General features: G+C 50.1%; 1 protein-coding gene across 1 annotated transcript; it reads left to right on the forward strand.

Moving 5' to 3' along the window:
• Positions 1 to 1,436: 1,436 nt before the first annotated feature.
• CD74 (CD74 molecule) lies at positions 1,437 to 13,485 on the forward strand. The gene is made up of 9 exons (XM_073355333.2): positions 1,437 to 1,724; positions 5,263 to 5,438; positions 6,385 to 6,476; positions 7,394 to 7,456; positions 7,794 to 7,889; positions 8,288 to 8,378; positions 9,721 to 9,909; positions 11,177 to 11,257; positions 12,025 to 13,485. The coding sequence occupies exons 1-9, from the start codon at positions 1,639 to 1,641 to the stop codon at positions 12,036 to 12,038; spliced, it is 888 nt and encodes a 295-aa protein (XP_073211434.1). The 5' UTR covers positions 1,437 to 1,638; the 3' UTR covers positions 12,039 to 13,485.
• The last annotated feature ends 3,167 nt before the right edge of the window (positions 13,486 to 16,652 follow it).

Genomic DNA, 16,652 nt, shown 5'->3' on the forward strand with positions numbered 1-16,652 from the left:
TCTTGGTGTATTAAAAAGTTAATAGAAAATGCTGTTTTGCATATGCATAAAACACCGCTTTAAATACTGATAATTTAGGATCCAGTGCTGCAAAGACTGCTTTACATGAGTAATCCTTACTCCCACGACCAGTCCTGTTAGCTGCTGGGGGCCTTCTTGTGTGTCTATTGCTTTTCCCTGGGAGTAGGGATTTGTAGCACTGGGTCCTGACCAAATCAAATCTTTTCAGACACGTCAATTTCATTATTTCTGGCTACCGGCCAGATTTTCCAAAGTGCTCAGCACCCACCTGTTTCCATTGCTGGTCTCGGGAGCTCCGGGGTGCTCTGTGCACTTCCCAAAACCCGGCCACATTATGCCGTGGTCTGAGAGCACTGTGCTTTGGAAAATCTATTCTCAAATCTCAGGCAAGCTGACGTATGGAAAAGAAGCCATTTTAAGTCATATAACTGCAAGAAAGGCACTTGTACCTGCTTTAAATATTTCCTTGACAGGCTGAAAGGTTAGCCAAACAGAACATGTGCTGAGAGCACCCTGGGAGGGGTCAGCCCAAAGGCTAACTTAGTACTTTTCAAATAAAAACCCTCCCTCCCTTTAAATAAAAAGTAGTGCCTCTTCCACTAAACCCCTAGCATGGCTAGTCCAACCCTAATAATATGTAAATGAGCATAATTGTGATTGGGTGTGTCCTTAGTGCTGACCCATTGACGTTTCCCCCAATAACCCTTTTGCAAGTGATAAGATGAAAATATGTAAAAGCTAAGGGCCAGATCCTCAGCTCGTGAAACTGCACAACTCTACTGGAGGCAATGGAGTGATATCACTTTACACCGGCTGAGGATCTGGCCTCAAAGTCAAATTCTGCCCTAAGATGCTTGTGCGGGGCCCCAAGTATGTAGCTCAAAAGGCAAAGTCGGCCTCTAAGCCATTGTGTGTGTGTACGTGCGAGTTGGTGTTAAATATTGCAGAGCTCACAAGTCGTCCTGATCTGATGCAAAAAATCTTGCTTCAGAACTGATCTGGGAGAGGGAAATGTTGCCTATTTCATCCTGAATGGCCTCTTTCAATAAATACTAGCTGCTTATGCTAAACAATCTGTTCCACCTTGTATTTAGCTGGGACATCGGGAGCACCTTTCCCAGACCCAAAGAAGAGCTCTGCGTAGCTCGAAAGCTGCTTGTCTCTCACCTCTAGACAACGGCCCAGTAAAAGAGTTTCTTCACCTACCTTGCGTCTCTTATATCCATTGGGGATTTTGTATTATAGACAATGAGAGCACTGTGCTGGTTCCATCCACTCGTGCAAGTCCAAGATGAGGACTGTGAATTCAAAGGTTTGCCTAGAAACAAGTGATGCCTTCTGAGTAGCCAATAGGATTATTTCTAATGCCACACTTGAAATAATAGTGCTGGCTGAGGGCTCTCTGTGGCTGGACTGGGGGTGGGCAGGCTTTGGTGGGGTATTTCCAACTATTGATATTTTGTAGCTTTCACTTCCTAGTTTTTGTGCTTCAAGAAAGTTCAAAGGAACAGGACCTAATTTCCTTTTCAGCATCAACTTAGAGCCAGTGCCGGGTGCGGCAGAGCCCAGAACATCGTCGGCTGCAGAGCAGAAGTCAGCTAGTGGGCAAGAGGCTCCATGGAAGACGAAGACAGACGGGACCTGATCTCCACCCAGGAGCGACCTGGTGATGGCGTCATGGCCCCAGACTCTGGAGCACAGAGGTATTCCTCATCTAGGTTTTCAGTCCCCTTTTATTTGCATTTCTTTGGGCAGGGGGAAGTAGGGAGGGCTCTGGAAGCAGGAGAAGGAAAGTGGGCTCTGTTAATGGAATGAAGGTGCCATTTAAATCTTGGTAGTGGGGAAAGTGTGAGCTGACGGAGTTTCAAGGGAAATGAGTTCTTCAGTGGTTGACCTGACCAGACTCCCAAGCAGGGCTTGAATGTTGAATTTGAACTTGAATTTCCCTTCTTTCTCCTGAACTCAGATCTGGGCGGCTGGTTACGTTATTTTAACACATGGGAGAGTAGGGGCCTCTTTAAAAGACCAGCATTAGAGCCCAGCTGCGTGACAGCTTGTGATGTCTGTGCAAGGATCTCCCACCCCGCAGGAGGGGCTTTCCACCAACGAGGGAGAGTTGGGAAGCTGTTTGCCCTTTATTCCTTGCCCCACGCTGCACAACTCCCTCGGGAATCTTTGGCCCTATTTGTGAACTGGCCCCGTGGTAACCAAAGCCCGACACGGGAATCATGCAAAATCTCTTGAGTTATTTTATACCCTTGGCTGGTGGCATCTGTGCCCTGTTCGTCCCAGTTCCAATGAGCTGTTTAGACATGATTCTGCGTACCAAATACACCCTTCTCATTGTCTGACCAGCATGTGCCCTAGATACCCCAGCAGCAGACTTGACCCCACCTGTCTGTGGTGTGCGCACAGAAAATTGGGTCTATGGCGGCACAGATCTGACCTGTAAATCAAGCCACAGCTGGGCTATATTTTTAAACAAGATCCTTTATTCAACACCCTTGACTGCCCCTTTCTGGAAACTCTCCCCTGGAGAATGTGATCTTCTAGGTGCGTAGCATCCCGGAGCTTTGACAATATAACTTTATTTTGTGCCCCCATCTTCCGCTCAGGGGGCTAGCGATGCTGTTGTTTAATAGCCAGTGTTTCTGGAATTCCTCTTGGCCTGAAGCATTGCTTGGATCAAACTTCCTGAGCAGATATCTGCCCTCCTCCGGGCTGTATCTCCCACAGTCCCTAGCATTTGTACCAGTATATACGATCCTAGTGGAAAGGCTTTGAGAAGAAAGGGCTTTCTCCTGTGGTTTTGTAAAACTGCTGCATTTGTACAAATCAGTAACCATCCCTTAGCACAGGGAAATGCATTATTGGGCTGCAGCCAACCTGTCCAACCATACCAGACCAAACAGCCCCAGCCACTGAGAAATCAGATGTCTCATGACATCAGGAGTTGCCAGGCAGGAAGGTTTGCAGGACGATCAGAACAGGAACTTCGGGAAAAGAAGGTGGGGAAAGAACCTGCTTGGCCAGGCCTGGATCAGCTCCAGGCTGAATTTACTTTTTATGTCGCTGTGTGTGTTTGTGCTGTAGCGGCCACAGAGACAGCGCACGCACAAATCGTGTGTTCTCCGACCGATGGGCCTGATCCTGCAAACCCGACTCCTTTGAGTAGCCCTTACTCATGGGAGTAGTTCCATTGACGCCAATGGGACTGCTCCGTGAGAGAGTTTGCAGGATCTCCTCCGACAGCGAGAGAGCATGTCTAGCACAAAGCTTCTTGGAATATCTGTGGTACGCTTTATTACTTATTACCTTGGGCCCATCAGCATATGTCTTGCCATCTGGTTGTAAATGCGGGTCCCTCTAAGCTCTCTCTGATCAATCTAGCTGCCTTTCTAAAACACCCTCCCCCTCCTCCCAATAACACCTGCTAAGAATGAAGGCTGGGTACAAAAAAAGGTAGGCTGCAGAACTTGGAGCTTCTTTCTAATAGGTCGGTTCATGGGTGACCTCATCAGTTGCAAGGTAGAAATGTAATTTGGGAGTCTTTTTTGGAACCTGCTTTAATACCAATTGCTGACGAACTGCGTCGAGCAAGTTGAACTTGGGCAGAGTCCATCCCCAGATACATGTGCACCAGGCCTGCTGCTTTCAGTGGGAGTTGTGCATGCGTATCTAAGCACAGAGCTGGCCTTCTACAATAGGGCACTGCTCCTCCAGCATTCAGCATGCTCCCTGCTGGGATGCTTTTGTTTCTAGGACAGTTTTTCAGTCCATTAGTCTTGTAATTATTTCCCTTGCCAGATAATGCGGAGCTGCTCCGTGTGCTTTCGCCTGGGGGAAAAAGCACATAGGAGTGTGTATAAAAGCATGTCAGATTCTTTATAAAAGCGATATTTTGTTAGGGTTTTTTAAAAACGTGCCTAAAGTTTAGGCTACTAAAATTATGTGTGTGTGAAATGAACTTGCAAAAGAACTATAATCAGTAAATCTATGTGTATGGAAGACAAAACAACAGGAAAAAGGAGAGATGAACATAATGCAAGAAGAGGTGTAGCAGTATGATTATGGTACTTTATCCATTACCCGAAAATAGGGACGGTCTTCACATACAATCAAATAGTTCTTTATCACCCAGTAATCTCTAGATTCCTTTATCCTCGTGAACAAAGTCGTTCCCATTAATCAGGGGTTTCACTCTTTTATGTTAAGTTTTGAGTCTGATTTTCCAAAGTCTCCAAATTATATATACGTTTTCAATTGTAATGTTTGACAATTCTTCTCTCTTAAGCATGCTGTATGCAAAAAATGGACTATGGGAACAGGAGCAGCAACATGGCCAATTTTCTACCCCGCCTGCCCCAACGTAATCTGGATTTTCTCATGACAAGTTGAGGATGCTACCTATGGATCTGATCCAATACCCACTGGAATCAATGGGAGTTTAACCATTGCCTTCAGCTGGCATTGGATCATGCCCTACATTGAGAGAACGTGGAAAATATGGAGGCAAAAGCATTTAACAATTGTGTAGGTCAGCTACCCTAAACTGACATGCTTGCAAGTATACCATGTACTGCTTCAGAACCTCTTCAACTCTTTACTCCACGTGGCCTCTTTGAAGAGTTCTCTTCACAGTGCTAGATGTTTGATATTATTTTCTCCAGCAACCAACCCCCTGCACTCCTACCCCAACAAACACACACTCACCACACACACACACACGCTCCCCCTCCTACCCCCCATTTAGAAAACTGTTTCACTTCCCCTGCCAAATCTTACATGGAAAGAAGAGTCTAGTTTGGACGAAGTAGCTGATCGGTCCAATCTAACCCAAATCTCCATGGCGTTAGTGTGGGGAGGGCATTGGATGAATGACAGATGCTTTCAGATGGGCCGGAGCTTGACGTAGCGGAATACACTGAAAAGTTCAGTGCCCAGACTGAGGATGGGCCGCCCTGAGAACAATCATTTTACCACTAAAGAAAATAATTACCAAAACTAACCCCTCCACTGCACATGCATGATGCACATCTCCTGGGGAGAGGATGAGAGAGAACAAACTCTCAATGCTCTACTGAAAGCTGTGCTGGTGATGAGGGTGGTATAGAACCCCTGGAGAATAGCACGTCCGCTAACAGTGCCAATGCAGTGTATCCCAAGAGGCTGGCGGCTGATGCAGGTGGCTGCAGCTTGTGTTTGCCCTGCACTAGCCTCCCTCTGTCTTGTATCTTGCAGGAACTACTGCAGCCGTGGAGCCGTTTACTCTGCTGTCTCCATCTTGGTGGCCCTGCTGATTGCTGGCCAGGCCATCACCATTTACTTCGTGTATCAGCAGAGTGGCCAGATCGGCAAGCTGACCAAGACCTCCCAGAATCTGCAGCTGGAGGCCCTGACCAGGAAACTCCCCCAAAGTGAGTAATTGCCCAGCATGATTGCACTGTGTGGGCACAAGCCTAGGTTAGTTGAGTGACGTGACAGCTGTACTTCACAGTCCCAGAGCATCCCCCGACTCTCTTGGCCAGAGAGATGGAGGAAAGAGTTCTGGAGACTGCTATTAACAAGGCTCCTGGAGTCATCTAGAGCTCCTGCTCCCCTTCTGGAGACGGTGGTTTTTGTGCTGTCTTACCCTACTGAGTCTCATCATGTTTCCTTCCTCACCCCCACTTTTGGAGAGGGGGAAGTGAAACTTGCAGGGGTGAGAGTTTTGATCAGAGTGCCTGGAGACCATCTGAGCGCTGCTTTATCCTTCGGCCTGTTTGCTGCATGTGGGAGGAGGGAGCCTTTCTGGTGCTATTCCTGGCCCTCAGGGTCGAACCTGGCGGTGATACCAGTGCCTACCAAAAAGAAAAGGAGGACTCGTGGCACCTTAGAGACTAACCCATTTATTTGAGCATGAGCTTTCGTGAGCTACAGCTCACTTCATCGGATGCACTGAATGCTTATGCTCAAATAAATGGGTTAGTCTCTAAGGTGCCACTAATACTCCTTTTCTTGTTGCGAATACAGACTAACACGGCTGCTACTCTGAAACCTGTCAGTACCTACCAAGTAACCATTTATTGCCTTGGCCCTGGGAAACGGGCTGGAGCCTTGCCAGCACTGGCTGGAGCATTGGCCATGGAGTCCGTGACTCCATGGGTGTTTCCCAGCCTGGGTAGACAGACTTACACTAGCTCTGCTGGACATCACAACACGGGAACAGCACAGGATAGGCACTGAGCTCAGGCTGAGGGTGACAAAGTCCCATTAAGCTAAAACACAGGGACCCTTCTGCTGATTCAACTCCCGCTTATGGAGACACTGATCCCAGAATGGACTTTGGGGGTCCATTCATCTCTCTCTCTCTTTCCTTTGCAGGTGCCAAGCCAACTTCCAAGCTGAGGATGGCAAAGTTCAGCATGCCCATGGTCATGAGGGAGCTGCCACTCGCCCCGAAGGTGGACATGACGGTAAGAGACTTCCCCGGATCACTCTGCATGTAGTTTTGGATGCTGCTCTGGCAGCAGTTTCGTAGTCTATTTGGGAACGTGGTTGAGTGGTTTCTTCCAAGCCTTGGGCCATAGCTGCTCTGTGGTCAGCAGTGAGAGAAGCAGAAAGCAGCCCTGGCCATCCTGCCTCTGAGACCTCAGCCAGCACCTTGCAGTGCACACTGCTCACCAGCAGCTTGGGTTTCTCTCCTGTGGCTGGGGCTCCTACTGCTAGTTACTGGGTCCCAACTCCTAGGGGTCCGTTCAGTCCTTGGATCTTCTGCCAACTAGAGCGACACACAAGAAGTGTTACGGAAACCCACCCATTTGTACCTGGATGGAGACCACCATCTACGACCTGTTGCATTCACGCCAGTGATGGAGGGGTGAAAGTTCTGTGTCCCATTCCCCAGGCCCTGGCCCATTTGCTCTCCAGAATCAGAGGTAGTTGCCTTGCTCTTTCTCCTGAGCTTGCTTAGGGTGGAGTTTGTGTGCTGAGTCCCTCTCGGACAGTGGCTGAGAAAGGGGAGCAGTGGGAGGTGGTCAGCTTGGTATTTTCCAAAGCTCAGCTGTTCTTCCGTGTGCTGTAGATAGGCCCGTGCAGGGATCACAGGCTTTGAGAAAGGTTCCACTTCCCGGGGGGGGGGGTCCAGTATTTCCAGGAATTAGCCTGCCCTGGGGTGAAGAAGAAGTTCTGCTGAAGGTTCTTGTGGTGCAGCGTCCACTCTCACCAGCCTGGCTCCCTGGTAGCCAAGTGACTCTGTGTCTGCCAAAAAGAACCCCCAAGACTGGCCATGTCCTGCCCATCCTGTTCCAGCTAAAGGCCATCTGCTTTAAGTCTCTGGCTCTTCAGCTCCTCGTCCTGACCATCACAACTCCAATTCTCTCGCTCTCTCTAGCCCCTGGAGAACACGGCCATGCCTAGCAACAGCACCACGGACCAAGTCAAACACCTGCTGCTGGTAAGAGCCTCCTTTCTGTTCCCGTGGCTGCCTCTGTCCCTCTCATGGGTCTGTCTGCAACACCCATGTATAGTTGGGCACTTCCACAGACCCACTTCCTTTCAGCCCTATTAGCCTATTGGTTCCTCTGGGCGAGGGGTGTGGACTATTAAAGAGCCATTGGATTAGGAGCAGCCTTTCTCTGTCCCTTCATCTGCTGCTCTCATTCGCTTAGGCTCATGGCTTAGTGTTCCCTTGTTCCCGGGGGGCTGGCTTGACTGTGGCAGGTGAGTTCTCTCTGGCTCCTAGGTGTCAGCCCGCTGTTAACACTGTCCTGTCCCCTTTGGTCCTCCTGTAGCGGGCAGACCCCAGCAAGATGTTTCCTGAGTTAAAGAATAACCTGATGGAGAATCTGAACCACCTGAAGCACACCATGACAGACCAAGACTGGCAGGTCAGTGCTCTCACTCGGTCAGCTGGCTAGTGGACCAGCTGCAGCTCCAGCTTGTCCTTTGCACCCATTCCAGGGAATAGCCTGAACTAGGCTGGTGGTGGAATGGGGGTCTCCCACTGGGAGAATGGCTCCATTACATGGCAAAGCACAGCCTGCATTGGGGCTGCTGTCATGGTTACATTATCACCATTGCATGGGACGCTGGGGGTTCACAGGGGACCCCAGCTCTCCTGCTCCTGACTTTGTGCGGCAGACATGAGAACACAAAAGCGGGGAGGGCTCCAGTGTCACCCTGATCAGATGGGGGGAAGGGAGGCTATGCCAGTTGGCTGGGGCATTTGTTTTTGTTGGGTGCATTTTATTAACAACACCTTCTTCCCCTTGTTGGTCTCTTGCAGTCGTTTGAATCCTGGATGCACAAGTGGCTGCTGTTTGAAATGGCCAAAACCCCCCAAACTGTGCAACCTACTGAGGTCCCAGCAGATGAAGGTATCAGGGTTATGGGTCACCAAATTCCTTTGGGGTAGGAATGGTCCTTAGGTAGCAATTGCAACCCAGGAGATCACTGGCCAAGGTTCAGAGCACCTTGGAGGGCAGTGGAAGCACGTACCCTCTTGGAATGGTTTTGCTCTTTGGTAGCTAGCGATTTTTTCCTTCTCCAGAGTCCTCCTGTGTTCCTTTGAGAACTTCAGTTTTTGCCAAACTTGTAGTCTTCACCCCATCCTTGAGGCTGCAAGTTATGGCCACTATTGGAGCACTGGGGGCACATCAGCCTGAGGAGTTGCTGTTGAGGGATGTCAGGGAAAATCCCAGGGAACAAGGGTTTGAGCTTTGCTGGAGGCCATACAAAACCTGATACTATGGGACTGCCTTCCTGAATCCTTGAGGCTGGTTGTGTCATGAGTCTGCTTTTAGCGGCTAGATTTCCAAAGCTGCATCCCCCGCTGGGAGCAGAGTGAGCCTTAGGCCAATCGCCGCTGCCTTAAGAAAACTTGGAAATAGATCGGTTGACATTTTGGCTCTTCGCAAACCAGAGGGGCTGGCCCACTAGCTCTTTGCCTCGCAAGGGTTGCTACTTTGAATTCTGTGCCGTCACAACAGAAGCAAAATTCATTCCTCCTCCAGGATTGGGTGACCCTGGTGCGCACACATGAAGTGTCTATAAAGAACAATTCATTTTTAATCCAAATTATTGCAGCTAAATGGGGGATCCTCATGGAAGGGGGCCAGTGCCCTGATTAAGGCCGCCCCCAGCAATGGGAGCATCCTATGGGGACAGACAAGAACCCATTTTTAAACAAGTCTGAAAAGCCTTGTAATCGCTTACAACCCTGTATTGGATGCAAAGGTGAAACTGAGATTTCGCTGAGATGCCTTTCAGTTCCTCATTTAGCTGCTTCAGTATGGAGAGCTCCAAGCCTGGATTTCCATGCCACTTGGTCACTCAGCAGTGGTCGGATGCATCCCCATGAGCAGACTTTATGTTAATACTGTCTCCATTAAGCAGCAACTGTCACCCTTTGTTATCATGACGCTCAGTGGGTTTCCTGGGAGCAATCCCAATAAAGCCGTTGTCCCAATGAAGGTAGTATATTTTTGCACAGTGGTATTCCCTATCCCTTTCCCCAGCCCTCTCTGGGGTGGTGCCGAGGGGCCAGCCCAGCATGGAGAAGTTCTTTGCACAATGTATCCCACCGCCGCTTCAGTGCTCATGCAAGCAAGCCGTTGGATTGGCTGAATAGCCTCAAGGGCTTAGGAATGTAGGGAAGACCCCAGCAGGGGGGGAGAATAAAACATACTCATGAGTATTTTCCTGTGCTTGTTGCTTTAGTGCAATCTAAGTGCCAGGCGGAGTCAAGTTTTAGTGGTGTCTACCCGGGTCGGTTCCGCCCCCAGTGTGACGAACATGGTGACTATCTTCCCAAGCAGTGCCATGCCAGCACGGGGTACTGTTGGTGCGTCTACAAAAATGGCACCAAGATCGAAGGCACTGACACCCGTGGAAAGCTGGACTGCCCTGGTAGGAGCTTATTTCACGTTGGCCGGCCAGGGGCAGGGGAAAGGAGCACGTGTCCATGGAGACGCTGCCTGTGATCTCGTATGTTCTCGCTCCGCTAAGCTGATGAGCACAGTGGGCGTTGTGTCAATGTAGGGCCATGGGACTGGCTGGTAAATCAGTAATTCTGGGGATGTTGAATCCAGTCCAGAGCGTTCATTGGGAAACAGGATTCAGAGCACTGCCGTGCTCCTGTATCTGTACTGGGTCCTCTCCTGCAAACTCCTGAGCACGTTCAATTGTCATGGAAGTCAATGGAGCTGTTTTTTAGACACGCCAAGCGCCCACAATTCCAAAGGAAACCAAGGAGAATTGTGAATACTCAGCAACTGGCCCTGTGGGAGTTGAGGGTGTTCAGCATCAACCAGCAGGTGCTCAGTGCCTGGCAAGATCAGACACTAGGTCATCAACGGGAAGAACCCAGATAACACAGTAGGAAATGCAGCCTATTAGGAGCAAATATAAGGTGGAGGATCGTAGACATGGGCAAATGACAAAGGGTGAGATTGCACTGCCTATGTCTGCCCAGAGTTGGCTGAAGAATGGGAACTATCCCCTTTGCTGGTACACCCTGAGTTCTCACTACCCCATATCCTGGGAGATCATTGATTCCCTACTACTGGGCGCCATTATGTTGCTACCATCTTTTCTGAATGGAGCACTCTGAAAATGTATGAACTGAAGCTTCCGCCCTTGTTGGCTTAGTCAAATGGAGATAGCTGTCACCATCCCAGCCCGGCCTGGCCAGCACCCATGTCATATGTAGAGGTCCCAGAGAACCAGGGCAGTAGGACTATCTCAGCTGTGTCCAGACTCCAGTTTGGGCCCACACATGGCTAGTGCCCCACAGAACCTTCCCTGAAGAAATGAAGGGTCTTTGCTCTCAGAGGCAGGGGAAGCTATCCACAAATCCCCGAGCTCCCCATTTTCATCCCACTGCTGAAGGTGCTGATCCCAAATACAGCTGTTAGCCACAGAGAGAGAGAGAGAGAAGTGAGATGTCTAAAACTCCTTGGTGAATCAGACACTGAGGAAAATCAGAGCCCACACTTCAGTGTGTTGGGCAGGTTATGATGAATACATGCACGTAATGATCCAGGCAAATATTGTAGGGAGACTAGCCCTGGGTCAGGCTAGCACAAAGCGTCCCAGGTGTGTTGGTAGCCGAGGTGGACGTGCCTGTCTCAGGTGTGCTATAAAATGCCGAATCTCTTGCTGTGTCTTGCTGCAGTTACTCCGGGTGGTTTGGACACTGAAGAACTGATGTACTCAGGTGTGGATCTGCTGAAGCTGGAGTCTGGGAAAGGGAAAGGTAAGAGTCTGAGCCAGCCTAGGGCTGGGGGCTATGACTCGGCGAGGTCATGGGGAGAGTTGGCTGGAAGGTGGCAACGATTAGATTCCTAGGCCCAGTGGCCGAGTGACATGATGCTGTGTGTATAGGGATGGTCATGAGTAAGCAAGGGAGATGAAGGAAGGACCTTTGCTGTCTGGGCTATAGCGGTGTTTTGGTGCATCACCACTCCCCTCAAACTACTGAGGCCCAAATGAAGGACACAGGGAAAATAGCACCACCAGCGAAACATAATGCTATCTCTTTCAAAGGAAATTAGTGCTTCATCCCACTCAGGTCTGCAGCTCAGCATCCTGTAGTAAATCCGGTTGATCTGGGCTGGGGGATAGATGAGAGGTATGGATATCCCAGAAGCTGGGAGGCAAAGGTCTTCGCAGACCCAGGCCACCTATCCAATGCAATCAGGAGCAGTGAGGGAAAGTGCTGTTTGGATTTTTATTTTCTTGCTGTGGTGTGGGGGCTTAAGGCTGGCACCAGTGGCTGCATGCCCAGGTGTATGGATTCTGGATGGGAGTGAAATCTAGCCTTCACCCGTCATGTCACTTCACATGACTCATGTCAATCCAGCCGGAGAGGTGCTTTGTATTGGCCTCACCCTGAAGGTGACTGGAGCAGAACAAAGAAATGACTGATCGTTGCTTCACTGAAACCCAGCCGGATGCAGTGAGTATCACTTCCTGGGTTCAGGTCTATCTAATTTCCTCCCTCTTTTCTCCCTCTCCCCCTAGACGTCACCAAGTAGAAGAGGACGCAGAGGCCTGGCACCTTCTCTCTCCGCCTCCAGTTTGCAGAGTTTACCGCTCTTTTTCACTCATGCTTTAAAATTGCTTTCCTGAATTACAGCAGCAGCCGCTGAGAGCCTCTGTTCAGGCATTTATTATTGTTTATCGTCTTAGCAGGCGATCCAAATGAGTAGATTATAGATCCTGTCTGCCAAACCCAGTGCCTCTACCTGTACCAAGATGTGCTGCAGCAAGCCAGCAGAATATTAGGACTTTTAGTGGAGAAAGGATGCAGTGGCCCCCTGAACTGCAATCAAAGGCAGGCAAAGGATAAAGCTCTTAGTGCTTTCTTGGCTAATCAGAGCACATTAGCCGTTGCATGGACAACCACAGGTGTCTGAATAGCGATGGGGCTGGTGCAGTACCACAGCTCCTGTTATATCAGCACTGTCCGGTGGGAAGAGGGGATCCGGGTCCAAAACACAGTCAATTTCAATTGAATTATCTCAGTGAATTGTTAGATACGCTGGACATGATCCTTCCCTCCCTTACAGTGGTGTAACTCCATTGACTTCAGTGGAGTTCCTTCTGATTTACACCAGTGTACGTGAGGAGAATCAGGCCCTATGTTTGCTTATAAATGGCTCTGAGGGTCTGGATGAGTTTGGTCAGCCACCGGTGCAGACTTGTCTGGTTGTTCCAAGAACCAAGTATTTGTGTGTGCGGGGCAGGGGTGTCCATAAGGTTCTGACTGCCACAGCCCTGAATGATAATGCTGGGGTATGTCTGTATCTCAGGTGCAACCTCCAAATTCACTGAACCTGCCAGCAACTCTTAAACATGTATTCAGTGCTGACGAGTAGCACAGGCCTTCTCTCCCCCATCCTAAAGGACCAAGCTGGGGTAGGCAGCACCCCACCCTATGAAGCACATGCTATTCCAAATTACATGGGCAGGAGCATTCAGCCACTGAAATACCCTGATTGCTTGAGCAATGCTTTGCGCTTCATCACAGAGTTAGAGCTCTTAGTTTGAGAACCTGGCTAGCAGTGGGTTCTGAAGCGCCTCTGGGGCCATGGGTCACTAAGAAGAGGCTGTAGGAAGACTTTGATATCACTCAAGCTAAAGAATGGGTCAGTGGCTTTTCCTTACACTGAACAGACATTAAATGCAGCAGCAATGAACTCTGATCTTAACTAAAGTAAGTGGGCTTCAGGGGGACATTAGTGTACTAGAGGAATGCAGGCTTCCTATATTTTTTAAACAGGCAAATGAGTTTATATGGCTGTATTTCCCCATCCGTTGCTTAAGCCTGGTATTGGTAGGATCTTTGTTGAACGGGTAACGTAATAGCTAATCTTGGAACTAGAATTGTGTGTTTTGAATGTGTTCTATTGTTACAGCATAACCAAACTCACAAGGCTGATGATTTCAAATAAACTTTTAATAATGACCGCCCCTAAAAAACTGCCTGGAAGCTATTTAACAAGCATTTCTCGGTCAGGCCATGGTCTTGTTAAAGTAGTTGGCAAATCAGATGTGATTCAAAATAAGTCTCTAGCAAGTGTATCTGTTCCACTGCTTATGTGGACTTGCCTGTGTTTGTATAGGTGGGTGTCTACCTCCTGTTCTCCACAGCCTAGCCCTCGTGACTATGTGCTCCTGCTCAGAGCATCACTCCTGCTCCTCCACAGCTGTGTGCAGGGTCCCGGCCTCCTGTCCATACTCGCAGTCCATCCATGCTGTTTACTACCTAATCCGTCTGCTTGAGGCCCCTCCCCCCACTGCTAAACTTTCCATAGCACAGAGCAGCACCCATCAGGCCCTTTGATGGTACCCATTTCCACTGGTACCAGCTGGCGGGTGCTTTCTCTGAAGTGAGGGCTGGAACATTTCCCATCCTTCAGGCACCAGCCAGCACAAAGAGTAGAGAAGGCCTTAGGGCCAGGAATGACTTATCGCCCCCTCTGGCCCAGATGTGTGGAGAACCTTTTCCACGGGTCCAACTCAGTGTTCGATGCTTGCATCACGTCTCCATAGCCCCAGACTTCCTGCCTGGGCCTGTCGCTCCTTTTTCCTTTAGCTTTCAAAGGCACGTGGGATGTGTTTTGCAGCTGAAGTCAATGAATTTCAAATGCATGGTCCTGGGATTGATTGTTTTCACTCCATTTGGTAAAATGAGGCAGGGCTGGCAAGGGATGAGCAGGAGCGCTATTGCACGGGGGAGAACTCCAGGGGCAAAGGGGCTGCTGAAGGCTGCCCAGTCCATGACTCCTATGCCAAAGGACGTGTCTGAGCTCAGTCTCTCAGAGCTTGGCCTGTTCCCCCATCAGCACAAAGGGTCTTGTTTCACACTGGAGACCGAGGAACAGCAGTGCCTCTTTGTCTCTCCCCACTGAGGTAAAATACCCAGGGCAGGCAGCTCTTTGTACCCTGCCCCATACTAGGGTCTGCCTGCCAGGGCAGCTGGAGGGACTCAACTGTATCCATTTCAGATTATGAATACCTGGAGTCCGCATGGCTGACACAGCTCTGTCCTTTTAAGACAGACAAATTATGTTATTGATCAACTGCTCCCCTCCTTGTGTTGGTTATGCCTCTGAGGCTATGGTGCGGGCAGAGTTTGGGGCCTGCTGGAGAAAGCTAAGGAAGCAGGAGCACTGGGAAGTATGTTTTTATAGGGTGGTAGGCTCCCCAGTAGCAGCCTTCAGCCCCTAGAGTCAGCATTAGCTTGGATGAGCTCAGCTGAGGCAACGGGGCAGAGGAATTCTAGAGAACCTCCCCTGCAAGCTCTGATGCACATGTGGGCTGGGACCCTTTATGATTTGCATGTTCACCCACACAACTTAGTGCGTGAGCAGAGGCTGCTCCATTCCTGACCCAGTAGCTCACTCCTTACCTAGGGGGCCCTGTCACGAAGTGCGACTGTTCTTAATGTTTCCTCTGAATAGTGTGGGGGTGCCTCAGTTTCCCCTATGCAGTTCTTAAGTATCTAGGGTGTGGGGGAAGGGTGTATGATCATTGCAGAGCCCTAGAGGGCAGGTGTGTGCAGGAGTCTGGACAAAGAGAATGGCCGACACCCTGTTTCCTGGCAACTGATGGCCTGGGCCCTTCCCCCCTGCAAGGTGAGAGCTAAAGGGTTGGAGAACAAAGGAATCAGGTGACCTCCTGGCCCAGGAAAGGGACAAAGCCCAGGGGAGGAGGGAGTTTCAGTTTGGGGCTGGCTGGGACATGGAGTGAAGGGCAGACTCTTGTCTGGCTCACTGCCCCCCAAAATGGACCCAGCTGAGGGGTCCTGTTCTCTAAAACCTACAAGCTCTGTGTTAGACCATGTTCCTGTCATCTAATAAACCTCTGTTTTACTGGCTGGCTGAGAGTCACGTCTGACTGCGAAGTTGGGGTGCAGGACCCTCTGGCTTCCCCAGGAGCCCTGCCTGAGCGGACTCGCTGGGGGAAGCGCACGGAGGGGCAGAGGATGCTGAATGCTCCAAGGTCAGACCCAGGAAGGTGGAAGCTGTGTGTCCTGAAGACGGGCTGCTCACAGAAAGGAGACTTCCCCAGAGTCCTGACTGGCTTCATGGGGAGCAGTTCCAGAGCATTGCCCAGGGACTCCATGACAGGCCCACCTCCAGGCATGAGGAGGAGGATAGTCTCTGCTACCCCTGCCCCTAAGTGGAGGGTCCCATTAGCACCCCCTGGGGTGGTGGGTTCTATGACATGAATCTGGACTAAGGCACCCTACAGACCCATTTTGCACTACCCCACCCCAGCCATCAGAGAACAGTAGCTTGTGGTCCCTGCCCATGGGTCTGCCTTTGAACCTTTCACCTCCAGTTCCTATCAAGTTGCCCCTGCCCCTGGGCTGTAGGTCAAGGGTCCAGTGCTCCTGCAATGCCTAGTCAGCAGGAGGGTCTCTAAACAACCATTCCTACCAGCCTAACAGAGCAGGGCACAGCTCACTCATCTCCTCCACCCATCCCCCTTGAGGTCTTGTCCTCGCACCAAGAGAGAGGTGTGTTCTTAACTCCCATTGACTAACTCAAGCTAAAAGCCCAGAGAAGACAAGGCAGTTTATAATCTTCAGACACATCAGCAGGGTGAGTTAAAGCTGGAAGAGCGGGATGGGGAGAGGAGGAAGAGCCTTGGCTTTACCTGGACATGCTAGCTTTTGCACACTGGCATTGTAACGTGACATAAGCAAGCACCACTTTGTCCTAGCAAAGACAAGGCCTCAGTATCATTCAGCCAGACCCAAAGATCTGACCTGCAGCTACTTTTTAATCACCCCTGCCCCCCCCGGAGAGTCCAGACCGCCGGGACCTCACATACTTTAAACTTTCAGTAAAGCAATCCTCAACTGCTATTTAATGAGCTGCCATATCCACCATACGTTATGAAGGGCTTAAATGACATAGAGTATCAGGGTTGGAAGGGACCTCAGGAGGTCACCTAGTCCACCCCTCTGCTCAAAGCAGGACTAATCCCCAATTTTTGGCCCAATCCCTAAGTATCCCCCTCAAGGATTGAACTCACAACCCTGGGTTTAGCAGGCCAATGCTCAAACCACTGAGCTACCCCTCCCCAATGTTCCTTTTAAAAGCATTGCCCTCCCTAGAGCCCAGTCAGGGACACAC

The sequence above is a fragment of the Lepidochelys kempii genome, chromosome 8, assembly GCF_965140285.1.
Source record: "Lepidochelys kempii isolate rLepKem1 chromosome 8, rLepKem1.hap1, whole genome shotgun sequence".
NCBI classification, from domain to species: Eukaryota; Metazoa; Chordata; order Testudines; family Cheloniidae; genus Lepidochelys; species Lepidochelys kempii.